The following is a 16,597-nucleotide window of genomic DNA, read 5'->3' as shown; positions in this document are numbered from 1 at the left end:
ATAAAGCGATGTTTCGCATTTTGCATTAATTTACAAAAGCAATAGATGGGGCAGCAGCCCCTCCCTTCCTATGAATAATATGCCCCCCCCTTTGCTCCCATCCAACCCGCCCCCTAGCGTCCCTTGATACTTCCGTTTCTCTCTAGCGCAGCTCACGCAGGCGACGCTTCGGCCATGATGGGAGTTGTAGTCCAGCAATGTCTCCGCCGGCTCCACCCACGGGGACAATGGTATCTGAGTCGGGGAGCGGGGAGTAGAACAGGCGGGCGGTCTAGCCCTTCGTCTCTATGCCCGCCCCTCTTGCTCAGCGGCGCGCAGTGCGCAGGCGCGCGGCGGCCATCTTTTTCGCTTTTGGAAAGCGGCGGCGGCGGTGAGTAAGGTTGGCGGGTGCCGAGGGGCCTCTCGCGGGTCCGGGTGGTGGCGGCGGCGGGTCCCCGCGGCCCCTCTTCGCGGGGCGGGGGTCCGGAGAGCGACAGCAGGCGGGGGCGAGGGGCCTTCGCCTCCAAGTTCCTCCGAGAGAGGCCGCCGCCCCTTCCCGGGATGACTCGGCAGGTTCCTTTGCCTTCTCAGAGCTCCGCGCTGGGCCGCAATCCGACCGGTGCAGCTCTGGGGCAGGCTGGAGATGATGAGCCCGCCGCGGTCCCTGCATTGCGGGGAAGGGTTGGGCTAGAGGACCCTCAAGGGCTCCTTCCAGGTCTTCTCTGATTCTGGGAGTACCTTTGTGGCAGACTGGAGTTCAACAGATGTACCTTTCCCGCAGCGATCCACCTATTCCTCCTTACATTTGGGAGGCATACCAGCTCCACCCCCCCCCCTCAACTGCCCTGTGAGGGAGTCAGGTTAAGAGGCAGTGATTCTGCTGTTTCTTTGTGTGTACGTATATCCATTTGTTATTATTTGAAACAGTGCAGTTTTGTGGAGGTCGGGGAATAACACCTGCCCCCCCAAAAAAGTTAGTAGGAGCATTTTGCCAGTTTTCCTTAATGTTTGTCTTTGAGGGGGAGAGGGGTCTCTATCCTGTTTCTCTTCTAGGGTGTCTCAGTTTAGAACATCATCCTTTTCCTTTGCAGCCACCTGTCTTTCTCTGTAAGATAGTTTATGATTCTGTACACACATTTGGACATTAACTCTGCCGAGAATAACATCTCATACACCTAAAGCTTGAAGCGGTCTTGTGGCAATGTTAAGAAAATGTTTTAGAAGTGTGGGAAGAAAGGGATGTTGCTTAGGAAAATGAAATAACACTTTTTTTTTATTTGTCATATTAACTCTTGAATTGAACTTATACAACAACTTCACAAACTCATCAAAGAAATCTGGGAGAGAAGGTCCCAGCAGACTATAGGGATGCCAAAATTATCAATCTCTTTAAGAAAGGTGATAGAATGCATTGTGGAAACTATTGAGGCATGTGTCTATTAGCTGCGGCCAGCAAAATTTTTGCAAGGAACTTAGCAAACCATCTCTTAACAATATCTGAGGCTACCCTTTATGAATCCCAAAATGGTTTTAGATGTTCTAGGGCAGGCATCCCCAAACTCAGCCCTCCATATGTTTTGGGACTACAACTGCCATCATCTCTAGGGGATGCCTGTTCTTGGGACAGTGGACATGATTTTCACCACTCGACAGCTTCAAGAAAAATTCGGAGAGCAAAACCAACTCCCATATATACAGTGAGGGGGGAAAGTACAGCATTTGATCCCCTGCTAAATTTGCCTGTTTGCCTTCTGACGAAGAAATGACCAGTCCATAATTTTAATTTTAATTGTAGGTTTATTGTAGCTGTGAGACAGTATAACAACAGGAAAAACCCCAGAAACCCAGAAGACAAAAGTGAAATAAGTATTTGATCCCCTATCAGCCAGCCAGATGTCAGGCTACCTGGTATCTTTATGTAAGGAGCTGAGATTAGAAGCACCTGCTGTAAGGGAGAGGCAAATCGAAAAAAATTAGTATTAAACTGACAACTGGGAAACACTGGCCTGCAAGCGCCCCAAAGCCTTTACCAAATGTGTTGTGGACTTTGAAGATGCTCGAACTCGGGACGAAAGGGAGAAATGTACTAAGAAGAACACACGCTTGGCAAACCCTCACCGTGATCAACTCCTGCCCAGAAACCTATGTCCTCACTGTGGAAGGACGTGTGGGTCCAGAATTGGCCTCCACAGTCACGGACAATCTTACTCAGCTACGAGTGATCGCCAAAGAAGAAAGAAGAATATATTAACTCTAATTCTGTAGCTGCATAGTACTGTACAATGGTAGCTTGGTTCTTGAACTTAGTCCATCCCAGGAGTCCATTCGACTCCCAAAACCATTCGAAAACCAAGGCAGGTTTCCGATTGGCTGCAGGACCTTCCTGAACTCAAGCGGAAGCGTTCAGCTTCCGAAAAATGTTAGCAAACCGGAACACTTACTTCTGGGTTTGCGGCGTTCGGGAGCCGATTTGTTTGGAAACTGAGCCGTTCGAGTACTAAGGTACCACTGTAAAAGCAGAACTTCCATATACAGTGGTACCTCTACTTACAAATGTTTCTACTTACGAACAGAGCTCCGTTCGCCATCTTGGATGCGGTTTAGATAGGATTTTTTCTACTTACGAATTTTTAGATAGGGTTGCTTCTACTTACGAATTTTTTCTCCCAATGCATTCCTATGGGAATCGACTTACAAATGTGCGTTCGGAACGCATTAAATTCGTAAGTAGAGGTACCACTGTATCAGGGATTAAGGGAAGAGTTTCCAGGTCATGGTAGGCTGAGCATTTCTTCCCCTACAAAATAATTACTGAATGTAGTTGGACAATATTCCTTTCTCTTCTCATATAAAAATGCTTGTGCCGTTATAAATCTGTTAGTATTTAAGATGTCACAAATACCTTTGATGCTACAAAATCTAAATGCCAGGTTGTGCAAGGACTTTTAACTTGGTTTACTGTAGTCAGGATAGCTCAGTTGGTAGGGCAAGCCCTTCGGTTAGGCAAAACCCCAGAGTTGTCTGCGACTGGACTTAACGTTCAGGGGTCCCTTTACCTTATACTTGTAATGTCTATTAAAGGTTTGGCGAAGTAAGTAGATTCCAGCATTGCAAGGGGTTGGGCTACGCTAGATGATCCTTGTGGTCCCTTCCAACTCTACAATTCTTTGATTCTATGATTCAGCTGTTTCTAAAACACAGTGTTTGATAAGTGTGGGATGTCACTGGTATATGCAATTAAAGCTGCCAGTTTTCTTACTGGTCCTGGCAATCTTTCTCTCAGAAATGTAGCAGATGAAGCTTTTCTTGGCATGGAGGAATGGTAGGAATTTCCATGAGACAGACTTGTTGTTAAGGGCTTTGCAGAACATTCAAGAAAACGTTGGCAATCCTGTGTGTGATCCATCTAACACCCATTTGTTTTCTTTTGCAGCATACTACAGCCTAGAAGCACCATGGTGAGTTTCTGTCTTGTTTCTGTGGAAGATGGGTATATGTTAGCAATGAGGGTGGAAGCAGTTTTTCAGATTACGCAATGTAAGAACAGGCTGCAGAATCACACCAGTAGTCTAGTATCCTGTTTTGACAGTAGCCAAACAGCCTGCCAGCAGGACGTGAGTGCAACAACACTTTCCACTCCTGCAATTTTCAACAAGTCGTGTTTAGAAGCACTCTGGCCATAGAAGATAGCCAGTAGTAGATTGAGGCTCAACCTGCATGAAAACAAGGTTAATGAAATGGGGGGGGTGGCTATATATATATATCCACAGATATATGCAGAATAAAATTTTGTTCACTGTTCAGAATATAAAAAATGAGGTTTTTATGAAAATCAGAAGTGTGGGATCATTTATGGGACTTCCATGCACTTAGAACATGCGAAACAATGGACCTACAGTATGTGCCAAGAGTGACTGCCCCTTCCTTTTTGACAACTGTGTATCTCCCAGCACCAGATGGATGGGTGGTTGCCTGCTCTTGATGAGCTTGTGGGTACTTCTGTCACTTGAGGCTTAAGTGGCCTTGGTGGTGCAGTGTGTCTTCCATCAGTTTTGGTTGGTGGCCTGGCTACCCCCCTATCTGGACAGGGACAGTCTTAACTACTGCTCTCTATGCTCTGCTAACCTCTAGGCTAGATTACCGCAATACATAGGGCTGCCTTTGAAGACTGTTCGGAAACTTCAGCTGGTGTAGAATTTGGCGGTCAGGTTGCTCACCAGGGCAAGACGGTTTGAGTATATTGCACTGATCCTGGCCTGACAGCACTAGTTGCCAATTAGTTTCCGGACCCAATTCAAAGTGCTGGTTTTGACAGCTCAGGACTCCAGCACCTCTAGGAGTACCTGCACCCTGCCATCATAATCTAAGGCCCTTCTTCATGACCTCCATGAGAGGTCTGGAGGGTAGCAACACAAAAATGGGCCTTCTCTGCAGTGGCTCCCTGCTTTTTGAATGCTCTCGCCAGGAAGGTTTGCCTGGCTCCTTTGTTACTTATCTTTGGTATCAGGCAAAAACATCGCTCTTCTCCCAGGCCTTTGGCTTATTAAACAATCTATGATCCTTTAAACTGCAGGTTTAAAACTTGGGGTTATTGTTATGCTATATATTTTTGTGTTTTTAATTGTAAGCCTGTGATCTTGGGGTGTAGGACAGTATAGATCAGACACAGAAATTTGTGCCTCTGACATGCATGGACATGGGACCCAAAGTAGAGTTAAGAGCTGGCCTAGGACCCCCATTGAGTTTCAAATAGACTGTCTTTTGTGACACAGTTCAGAAAGATAAAACTAGCAGTGGATAAGTTTAGCAGCTACCTACCCAGATGTTTTTTCCAAGTTCTTATTTTTCCAAGTACTATGGATGTTGCATTTTATCATTTGAATGGTTTCTAAATTAAATAATCATCTTTGCAGTCTCGAAGATATGATTCGCGAACGACAATATTTTCCCCAGAAGGTAATTGCATTGCAACATTTTGATTTCTGTCTTCATCAGCTGCTCTGATAAAATGAAATGATGCTCTTTCCAAGGTGGCAGTTATGGAGCTTTGTGAATGGTTAACTGGTTGTAATATTTCATTTTTACATTGCTGTAATCTGCCTTGGGAGGTTGATTGTGTACTGAAGCATAAGGATTTGATCTCCTGGGTTGCCATAAACAACGACTGAAGTTCACCTGAGGATAAACTCCTCATTGAAAACAGTGGAACTTGTTTCCTGATAAACATGCATAGGGTAGCACTGTGAGCATAATGCATTTGAATATTAATTATCTTAACTATCAATTTTATGGGTTCTAACCAAATGTGTCCCCTGTACTGTCAGAAAGCTCTTTCATTCAGTGGAGCCTTCCATCAGTGGAATGAAGCTATATTTACCCATTGTTCAGGCCACCTTCCAGTTCTCAGGAGCAGGTTTCGAATGTTATAGTCACATAGGGGACAGGAAATTGGTAAAAGAACTACAACAAAAACACCCTCATTCCACTGGCAAAATTCTGCACGGAATCGAGTCTTCCATCAGCATGAAGGGCACCCTTAGTTACAAGCATATGCCATTATTTTACACTAGCATTATTTCTAAAAGTGGCAGTCCTTTGTTTATTATTCTATGCGGACTTCGTCAAAGTGGATTGGAACCAGAAATAGCTTTCTGCAAATGGAAGGATTCCTTCTTTTTGCAGAGGAGACCCCAATCCAGCCCAGGCTCCCGCAGGAGAAAGGGTGAGTCAGTGATTTCTGCCCATTCCCCTGCGCCTCCCACATTTTCCAGAAAGCTGCTCCGCAGGGTCAGCATATCCTCCTGAGAGGTGTGAGAGGTGGTACTGGGGACTGCAGAGTAAAGGAGGAATTGGCAGAAATGGCTGAATCACTCTCTTCTCAGCAGAGCATCAGAGTAGAACTCTACTTGTGGGAAGTCTGGGTTGTATGCTATATATTTTGTTCTGGACCAAAAGAATCCCTGGCTAGGACACAAATGAAAGAAATTTGATGCTCGTGTGACTGGCCTAGAGTTTAAATCAGTGACTCAGCTGCCAGTATTATCCCCTTAGGTCGCCTGTATCAGGTTGAATATGCTATGGAAGCCATTGGACACGCAGGCACCTGCCTGGGGATTTTAGCAAATGATGGAGTCTTGCTGGCAGCGGAAAGGCGCAACATCCACAAACTTCTGGATGAAGTATTTTTTTCAGAGAAAATATACAAACTCAATGAGTAAGTTGTATGCCCCTATGTTTTATATAATTCTCATGGAATTTGTTTAAAGGTGGTAGGATTATAAATGTTTTGCGGGAAAGTCTCAGCTCAGTGCCCCAAATTCAATCTCTCACATCTTCAAGTAGGACTAGGAAAAGACCCGTCTGAAATTGGGAGGCTACTGTCACTTAATGTAGAAAATACTGAGCTAGATGGACCAGGGATGGGACTCCATAGAAGGCAGCTCCCTATTTTTCTGCAAGTTCAGATTATGAGATACAGGTATTGACGTCTTTGACTCCCTGCCTTTTTCAACTTTCATTTACAGATGTCTCAGGGCTACTGCCATAACAACATTTTTCTCCTAGCAGAAATAATATTGTGCTAACATTCCTTTTCTGTAGTGAGTTGATGTATAACTTTGCCATCAATTTCTATGCATTTACAGTGGTGCCTCGACTTACGAATTTAATCCGTTCCAAAGGCACCTTCATAGGTCGAAGAATTCGTAAGTCGAAAAGCGCCATTGGAAACGCGATTTCCCATAGGAATGCATTGGAAACAGAGAAATTCGTAAGTCGAAGCAACCCCATCTAAAAATTTGTAAGTCAAAAAAACCCTATCTAAAACCGCCGCAGTTTCTGTTTGGATGTCGAGAAATTTGTAAGTGTGTGGCCATTTGCCCCATTCGTAAGACGAAAAATTCGGTTGTTGAGTGGTTCGTAAGTCGAGGTACCACTGTAATTCAGAAACATTAAATAGCATTCCTATATTTCAGCAACAAAATATTCTCTATTTGATTTCCCTATAGTTCTTGCCATTACTCTTCTAGCCATCAATAGTAGGAGCCATAACTCTCCCCTGGGTTGTTAAGGAATATTTTACCATATCAACAAATTAACTTAATGTATTCAGTTTAGGCTCCATACCAATTTAGGCTACCCTTTCTTTTCCTAAATCCACTCCTTAAATTACTTACTTTGATTTCTTTCTGCTGAAACAGTAGTTAGTAACCCTCTTAAATTCAGCAAGAAAAGCATTTAGTAAAAACAAGTTAGAACTATAGGACGCAAAGTACTTTTTGTCAAGAAAGCAGATACAGCAAAACTTTTTTTAATACCTCTAGCAGCTGTTTCCAGTTAATTTTCTAGGACAGTGCTCTCCTTTCTTACCTTCCTGTTTACGCTTTCTGCCTTTGTTTCTGTGTTGAAATTTTGGCAGGTGAAGCGTTTCTGTCTGGTACTTCTGGATTGTTCACAGTGCATCTTCTCAAGTGAACCCTCCTGTGCCCCCTATCTGATGCTGAATCTGTCATCTCTCTATACGTCCACCTATGTTAGTTGTTGTCCAGTAAGAGCACCCACTCAATTCCTATGCCTCCCCATCCATTGTTTCATGCATCACTGGGTGGGCAGGTGCCCTTTCTTTGGGATGATCCATATCTGGACTTCCCAAGTGTACGATTTTTTGTTATCTTCTTACAAATGTTTGTGAGCGGTGTCAGTATTGTTGACCAGTGGACCAGTTGTTGATCCGATGTGACCAGTGGAGAGAAGATTGTTTAAAAGGCCTCGGCCCAGTATACCTGAAGGATGGTGTGTGTCCCCCCCCCCATCATTCTGCCCGGACACTGAGGTCCAGCTCTGAGGGCCTTCTGGCGGTTAACTCCCTGCGAGAAGTGAGGTTACAGGGAACCAGGCAGAGGGCATTCTCGGTAGCGGCACCCGCCCTGTGGAATTCCCTCCCATCAGATCTCAAAGAGATAAACAACTACCTGACATTTAGAAAACATCTGAAGGCAGCCTTGTCAAGAGAAATTTTAAATGTGTGACATTTTAATGTATTTTAATCTTTGTTGGAAGCCGTCCAGAGTGTCTGGGAAGACCCAGCCGGATGGGCGGGGTACAAATAAAAAATTATTATTATTATTATTATTTTCAAAAGTCCAGCTGTGTGTTTCATTATGATAATTTGTGGATTAGTTTTGATGGCATAGAAGCACACACACTGTTAATACAAGTAATTTGATAAACCCATATAATCAACTGTTTCAAGTGATGACTGTGTGCAGTGAAGATATAGGCACGGTTGGAGCTAAGTGTGCGATGGTGTTATGAAATAGTGCCTCTGCTTTATAAAAAGGTACATGAAGCTCACAGTCAAACACAGTGATCTTATATATTCCAGGGATATGGCTTGCAGTGTGGCTGGCATAACTTCAGATGCCAATGTGCTAACGAATGAACTGAGGCTGATTGCACAAAGGTTTGTTTGTTTGTTTGTTTGTTTGTTTGCATCCTTCTGCCCTGCCCTTCCGCCTGCCAGGGCTGCCAGCAACAACCTTCAAGCACAATACAGGCATACAAGTTATCATTAAATCAATACTAACCTTTAAAGCACAGTGCAGTGACAATGAACCCTGTCTGTTAAAATGTACAGCTAACTATCAAAAACCTGACTAAATAAATACTTTTAAGTTGATTCCTAAATGACAATGTAGGCAGGAGAGAATAGTAAAATCACAAGAATGGTTCGAATCTTTAAAAGACAAATTCATGACAACTGATGTTAGGCTTGGAACCTAAAATCCGGCAGTATGACAAAATTACCAGACATACCGTATTTTCCGGCATATAAGACTACTTTTTAACCCAGGGAAATCTTCTCAAAAGTCAGGGGTCGTCTTATACGCCCAGTCGTCTTGTACGCCGGGACTCGCTGAACGGCGCCAGAAATCGCGTCTGTGCAGCTGCAGAAGCGATTCCTGGCGCTGCGGACATTTCGGATATGGGCAGCGCAGTGCCAGAAATCACTTATGCGCATGTCCAGAAGCCGGAAATCGCGTCTGGACATGCGCAGAAGCGATTTCTGGCGCTGCGGACATTTTGGTGAAGGGCAAGCTGGTGAAGAGCAAGCTGCAGGCGTCTGGGACGCCCAGGGTAGGAAGAGGGGATGTACGGCAAGTATATCCCAAACTCTATATTTTAAATGGAAAAGTTGGGGGTCGTCTTATACGCCCAGTCGTCTTGTATGCTGGAACATACGGCACTTGTTTTCTTCTTGTATCAAAAGATGTTACTAATATGTAAATTCTGAAATAAAGACAATATTTGTGTGACTTTAGATTTCAGGCTTGCTATCTAAAATTAAATGGAAGTATTTCCATGTTCAAAGGAGCTGATGCATCTTGGGTTCCTAGGTGTCTTTGGACTACAACTCCCATCATCCCTGATCACTGGCTATGCTGGATGGGAGTGATGGGAGTTGTAGTCCAACAGCCTCTAGGAACCCAAGATTGAGAAAGGCTAGTTTATTTAGACTGTACAAAAAAACCCCAATGTTGTGGAGTTAGATCCTAACCAAACCTATCATAAGTAATTTTTACTGCATTTAGTGAGATTTCCTTCCTGTTAGTCTTTCGTCTTTAGTCCTAGTCTACAGAGATTAAGCAGTCTGTTGATGGTGCCTTACTTTAAAGCATATGAGGTGATATCCAGTGTCGTGCACAGGGACTTCCCCCTTCCTCTCCTTTCACCTGCTCTAGGGTATAAAAAGGTAAAGGTACCCCTGACAGTTAAGGACAGTTGCAGACGACTCTGGGGTTGCGGCGCTCATCTCGCTTTACAGGCTGAGGGAGCAGGTGTTTGTCTGCAGACAGTTTTTCCGGGTCATGTGGCCAGCATGACTAAGCCGCTTCTGGGGAAACCAGAGCAGCGCGTGGAAACACCGTTTACCTTCCCGCCAGAGTAGTATCTATTTATCTACTTGCACTTTGGCGTGCTTTCGAACTGCTAGGTTGGCAGGAGCTGGGACTGAGCAACGGGAGCTCACCCCATTGCTGGGATTCGAACCGCCAACCTTCTGATCAAGGCGAAGAGGCTCCACAGCACCATCCGCGTCCCACTCTAGGGTGTACCACCTTGCAAATCTACTCTAGGTTGTACCACTACTCTCTAGAGCAGATAAGAGGGAGGAAAGGAAGGGGGAAAGTCCCCTTGTGCCATCAGAAGTCTTTTCTGCTTGCAGATGGGTACTGCAGGTGAGATTCAATTGTATTCCAGACACTTAGCCATGTTTAAATTGCTTCTTAAAACCAGTGGGATGAGTTTTTCGCTTTGACTTGACCAAAATCCCAGGAAAAGCTGCTTGATTTTGGGAGGGACTGAGCTGCCCTTAAAGCAAGGGTCAATTGCATGCCTTTTTAAATAAATCTTTAAAAATAGAATAGTCAAACAGTATTTAATCACACCTCAGATGGAGCAGAACAGTCTGTCCTCTCAGTGACATGGTTTTTTGTTTTGCTAAGACAGCAAGATATGTATCCACTTTGAAATTGGACAATGAAAATGGTTTGATTACCTTTTTTCCCTTTTCCCTTCTTTCTGTGATCCCCAATTTTTCTTTGTTTCAGCTTCCATTAAATAAAAAAGACAAAAGATAAGAGTGGCTATACTCTTATTTGCAATCCTACTTCTTCATCTGCCCTGTGACCCAGTTTAGGGTCCCAACAGATCAGCTACAGAGTGCTGACTTGGCTTTTGAATTAAGTTCTTTTAAGTAGCTTAACGTTCCTGCCTGCCTACAAATACTTGGATTTTCTTTAATCCTTTTAATTTATATCATTAAAAGTAATGATATACTGTAAAGGCATTGCTGTGGATTTAGAGCAGGAATGGGGACTTTTTTTATCTTCTGGGCAGCCTTTGGAGGGCCACGTGCCAGTGGTGGGCAGTGAAATGAATGTACAACAGATCGAGGATGCAATCCAGCCAGGCAAAGCCATTCATCGTCCAAAATCAAGAAGAGTTTAGAGAGAGAGAGAGAGAGAGAGCCCCAGAGGACTGCTTTTGGCCCCTAAGCCTGAGGCTCCTCACTCCTATTCTAATGAGTTTTATAGGAGCTTTGAAATTGTAGATTTAGCACTGTGCCTTTCCTAAGCTGGGTTTTTTGTGCAGCAGTCACCATCTGTACTGTTTAACAATCCCTGTGCAGGTTGATGTAGGTCCTCCAGGCTGCAGTGAAGCAATCCCTATGGCAGATGCTTTAAGGAAAGGTGAAAGGGATCAAAACAAGATTGAGAAGACCAGTCTCTCCATTCATCTGGGGAGGGGGGTGTTGGAATTTTTGTTTTCAAGCATGTCAATCTGTCGGGGGTCTAAAACTAAAACGTAAACATAGTGTTTATTTGTAGCTGATTTGTGTGCAATATCTATAGGGATTTTTTTTGTTTAAAATTTTGTTTATTTGATAATATTTTACCCTGATGCTGCAAGAGTTAGCTTCAGAAGTAGACGGGAAACCATTAATCATTGCACCTGGTGCATTAGCACGTTCAAGAGGTCCGTAGGATGGCAACACAAGAACAGGCCTTTCCTGTGGTGACTCCGTTTATGGAATGCTCTCCCCAGGGAGGTTTGCTGGTGCCTTTGTTACATATCAAAACATTCCTCTTCTCCCTGGCCTTTGGCTAATTAAACAATATGTGGCCTTTTAAGGTGGGGTGCGGGATTGTTTTGGTTTGTTACTTACTATGTTATGTATTTTTGTGTTTTTCTATTGTAAACTGCCCTGTGATCCTCAGCTGTAGTGTGGTTTAGGAATTTAATAAATAAAATGTTTGTAAATATTGTGCCAATTGTTCTAGGTATCTGTTGCAGTATCAAGAACCAATTCCTTGTGAGCAGTTGGTAACAGCCCTGTGTGATATCAAGCAAGCTTATACACAATTTGGAGGTAACATTTTTACCTTTAAAGTGGCAGATAAAAGTAACTTGGACTACAGGGGTCTGTCCTAAAAGGCAGGTTCCTAGTCAAGTACAGGAAATCACCACTTTCCACACCAATAATTTAATTATTGCTGCTGGGCTGTAAGCAGCTGGCATAGATTGAGCCCAGAGTCAGACTAAAAAATTGACTTTGAGGCAGAGCTCCTTGGAAAGGTGCACTCACCATCTCTGAGTACACACGGGGCTGCTTTAAATAATCCGTGTGTTGGCTGCTGGTTTGGTGGGAGGCTTCTTCAAGTGGTGAATCGCTCTAGTGGGCTCACTTGAGCTGGCAGGTCAGCCTGGTGTAGTTAATTACCCAGCAGAACAAATTCTATTTTGGTCCCCTGAATTCTCTCTTTGGGGTATAGGTGACACAGATCTTTTATTATTAATTTGCCTCTGCTTTTTAATGAAGAAATCTGCCTATTGACCTTGTTGCAAGGCTTGAGTGAGTGGAGTTGGTCGTTGTGTCTGATTTTCCAAAATGTATTTCAGGTTTTTGTCTTCAATAAATATTTACTTCAAAATAAAAAAAGCTTTTTTGGGGGGTGGGGATCAGTCCTTAATCACTCTGTATATGTTTTGCAGTTATTTATGCTTGTGTGTTGACTCTTTCAAAGAAACATAAGGGCGGGTTGACAAAAATAGGTCTCTGGCATCCTTGTTCTTACACACATCTTGGAAAGAAACTGTGAGGGTGAGGCAGTATTGGAGCTTATCTTAAGCAGCAGAAGTTCTGAACAAGCTACTAAATCCTAGTTCATAGAAAAAGGATTTTGCATTAATCTTGGCTTTTCCTCTTTTGAAGCAGGATGCTTGGCAAATTGTGCTTCTTAATTTAAATCACTCATAACCTTGTGTTTTAACAGGAAAGCGTCCTTTTGGAGTGTCACTGCTGTACATTGGCTGGGATAAGCATTATGGATTCCAGCTCTATCAGAGTGACCCTAGTGGGAACTACGGAGGATGGAAAGCCACCTGCATTGGAAACAACAGTGCTGTAAGTTTGTCATCTTTCATGCTAAATTACTTCTTTCGTATTCTTGAATGTAACTCTTTTGCAATCCATGCTGAGTATCAGCTTAGCCGGCTTTGACTCTTCCCCAGTCTTACATAAAGGCATAGCAGAACTGCAGTGTCATCTTTTATGTTCCTTAACAGTCAGCTGTGTCAATGTTAAAGCAAGACTACAAAGAGGGAGAGATGACCTTGAAATCCGCCCTTGCCTTGGCTGTCAAAGTCCTGAACAAAACCATGGATGTCAGTAAACTCTCTGCAGAGAAAGGTGAGCAGTAATGTGTCTTTTCTTGTGAGGCATTAAGATGGCATCACAATAGGTTTTGGCCTTCCCTCTGGGAAGTGTATCTGTTTAATAAATGCTACAGTTGGCAGTATTTTGCTAATGCTCTGTATGTTTGACATATTAAATAATTTAATCTGTCAACATTAACAGATCCATCAACATGGATGCATAATGATTTCTCCCTGTCTTAATATGAGTAGCAGTAAAGGTAAAGGGACCCCTGACCATTAGGTCCAGTCGTGACCGACTCTGGGCACCTGGGTCCATAACAGTGCCTAGTAGGTTGTGGTGGTGGTGGTGGTTGTATTTCCTTCCACATATGTCCCAAGATGATGTGCAAAATATAATAAAGCCTGCTTATATAGTTACAGCTTCCTTATACAGAGTCAAACTGCTGCTCCATCTAGCTCAGCCCTGTCTGCATTGATTGGGTTGCAGGCAGGAGTCTCTCCCAGCCCAACCTGGAGATGCTGCGGATTGAGTCTGGGACCTCAGCCATGAGCCTGAGCCTTCCTCAAAACACTCAGCAGTTTTCAGGGTTGCAAGGATTCTGACATGCTCAGTATTTTGTTAGTGAAAATTTTATGTTGTGAACAGCCCTGTGGTGTTGGATGAACGGCGGTATACAAATTTAATAAAAATAAACATGAGGAACTTCCGTATCTGCTGAAGTGTCATAAAACCACCTGTCTTTATCTTGTACTTCAGTGTTTTCTATTTGCACTGGAGAGAAGCCACAGTCAGTGGCGTACCAAGCCCAGGCGGTACCTGGTGCGGCGCCTGTGCAGCTCTCCATATGGACTGCCCATGTGTGGCACCCGCGCGTGCGCACTCCGTACGGGGTGCCACACATGTGCAGTCCGTATGGTGTGCCGCTGGCGCACGGCGGCCTTACAGGGTGCTGCTTGTGCACGGCGGCCGTATAGGCTGTCGTGCGAGCAGTACCCCGTAGCCTTACGGGCTGCCGCTGTCGCGCGGCAGCCTATATGGCCACCGTGCACGAGCAGCACCCCGTAAGGCTGCCCCATGCCAGCAGCACCACAGCCCATACGGACTGCGCGGGTGCGGGATGCTGCACATGTGTATAGGCTGCCACGCGAGCGGCACCTCGAGTGTCACCCCCCTCCAGGGGGGCCCGCTCCCATCGCACCCCCTTGCTACGCCCCTGGTGACAGTTAAGACATTTGCTCTAGTTTGGTGTGTTTTTAAAACGAGGATGCATGTTGACTAATTGCCAGTTTAATAATTCAAGGCAGTCCCTTTCATACGTCAGTCATACAAATTGACAATATTTTTTTGTAGCGGCAACTTGTACCTTCTTCCTTTGGCTGACTCAATTCAAAAGAAGCCTTGGATATTCAAATTTATCATTTATATTTTTCATGTTTCAGTTGAGATTGCAACCCTGACGAGAGAGAATGGAAAGACAGTAATAAGAGTTTTAAAGCAAAAAGAAGTGGAAGTGTTGATAAAGAAGCATGAAGAGGAAGAAGCCAAAGCAGAGCGTGAAAAGAAAGACAAAGAGCAGAAAGAAAAAGATAAATAACTTAAGCACTTTGAAGTGGGGGAAATGGGCATTTTTCAATAAACAAATACAGATCTTATTGGTGGAGTGAAAAAGCTAGTAATGCTGCTTATTGAATCGGGTCCTTTTGTACCAGTAAAACGTGTTGCCCACTTCTTCAGAGAATTATAATTTCTTGGTTCTACTCGTCTTTGTTTTTTATTACTTAATAAAACAATACTGTTAAAGTTCTGATTGCATCTGTTACATCTAATATACCACTCGTTGAAGCAAACATCTTGGTTTGAAAAATATGGCAGCTTGGAATTGTAGTCAACAGATACTTTGCCTCTTATTTGTAGTCATGATGGGGAGGAAGAAAAATGAGGTCTCTGAAATACATTTGCTAGATCTTTATCCGTCACAGATGGCTATAGCACAGAAGAAAAATAAGCTGCTTACTACCCAAAATCACATTTAATACACGTCTTGCCCAAGGCAATAAATCTTTTGTATTCCTCTTAAATTACTCTATGAAGTGATTTAGAAATCCCAGAATGCAATAAATGAGCAACGAATGATGTTTTGTATAATGTATAGCTCCAGGTTATTTTTAGGATGAGTCTGCTAACTAGGAAAAGCAAAACAATAAATAATGGATGTTTAAATATTTAGAAATGTGTCTCCTGGATGCATGGATTGGTTCTGAGTTTGTCAGCAGGTAAAATGACATTTGGTCAAAAATACCTAAGAGTGCAATCCTTTTACATATTTACTCAGAATCAACTCCCATTGAGTTGAATGGAGTTACTCTCAGGTAAGTGTATATAGGGTTGCCACCTCAACCTCTTTAGCACTTAACTAGAAGCAAAATGCATTTGAAATGGTAATTGCTTGCTACTACAAATGTTGCCTTGTGTTGTCCACAGTACTCTGTCCAACAAACTGGTGATTCGTCCAAGATTCTTGCAAATAACATATTTTTGCCTCCCCTTGTGAGGAATTGTGGTGTAAGCTTTCCCTGGATCGTTTTTAGGCAATGAACAATAGATTGTAAAGGCAATCAAATCAATGGAGGCCAGTGAAGCGAACTCTCCATTCGAGGAAACAAACCACAGCTCCGGCCTGGTAGTCTCATCAACTCTTTCCAGGAGGTCTTGCTTGGATGAAGCAGTTGCGAGGCCTGAAGGTCGCTGCTTTCCCAGTGCCCACTAGGACTCCTCTCCAGGGTCTTTCCCATGCAGTCTGTGCACAACCTCCCTCTGCGCTGCTTGTTCCAATTCTCTTCATATTCTAAGAGACATGGAGGGAGAGGAGCCAGGGGGAGAATCATAGAATCATAGAGTTAGAAGAGACCACAAGGGCCATCCAGTCCAACCCCCTGCCAAGCAGGAAACACCATCAAAACATTCTTGACATATGGCTGTCAAGCCTCTGCTTAAAGACCTCCAAAGAAGGAGACTCCACCACACTCCTTGGCAGCAAATTCCACTGCCGAACAGCTCTTACTGTCAGGAAGTTCTTCCAGCTCACTAAACCCTGTCACCTCTTCTGCTTCTGACACACCCCTCCCAGTCTGCTCCTCCCTCTGACCACTTGTCCTCTTCCCACCATCAATCCCTGGCTCTTCTGAGCCACCTTCCCCAGGGGGCTTCCCTCGCTGGTTCCCCGGCTGGTGCCTCCCATCACTCCTGGGTGTCCAGCCAGCCCATGATATCCTGTGATTAAGCGTCAAATCAAATATCTTTATTGCGACCCATAGACCCACAAAACAGTTTCAAAACAAGATATGGTTAAAACAGCCAAAACAAGTGAAAGAAACCAAGGCAGTCATTTTTTATCTAGAG

The 16,597-nt window shown here is 43.9% G+C and overlaps 1 protein-coding gene across 4 annotated transcripts; it reads left to right on the top strand.

Moving 5' to 3' along the window:
* Positions 1 to 154: 154 nt before the first annotated feature.
* PSMA4 (proteasome 20S subunit alpha 4) lies at positions 155 to 15,002 on the top strand. 4 transcript variants are annotated; one of them, XM_060279089.2, is made up of 9 exons: positions 155 to 370; positions 3,413 to 3,437; positions 4,893 to 4,935; positions 6,031 to 6,193; positions 8,363 to 8,440; positions 11,820 to 11,908; positions 12,813 to 12,943; positions 13,105 to 13,228; positions 14,638 to 15,002. In XM_060279089.2, the coding sequence occupies exons 1-9, from the start codon at positions 288 to 290 to the stop codon at positions 14,790 to 14,792; spliced, it is 891 nt and encodes a 296-aa protein (XP_060135072.1). In that variant the 5' UTR covers positions 155 to 287; the 3' UTR covers positions 14,793 to 15,002. The 4 variants fall into 4 exon arrangements, with proteins under 4 accessions (XP_060135072.1, XP_088513381.1, XP_060135073.1 ...); XM_088657255.1 differs by having other exon boundaries at positions 348 to 552; XM_060279090.2 differs by having other exon boundaries at positions 348 to 873.
* The last annotated feature ends 1,595 nt before the right edge of the window (positions 15,003 to 16,597 follow it).

This window comes from Zootoca vivipara, chromosome Z1 (genome assembly GCF_965207765.1).
Source record: "Zootoca vivipara chromosome Z1, rZooViv2.hap1.1, whole genome shotgun sequence".
NCBI lineage: Eukaryota > Metazoa > Chordata > Lepidosauria > Squamata > Lacertidae > Zootoca > Zootoca vivipara.
Note: the sequence above shows the minus strand (reverse complement) of the source record. Positions and strands in the feature narration are given on the sequence as shown.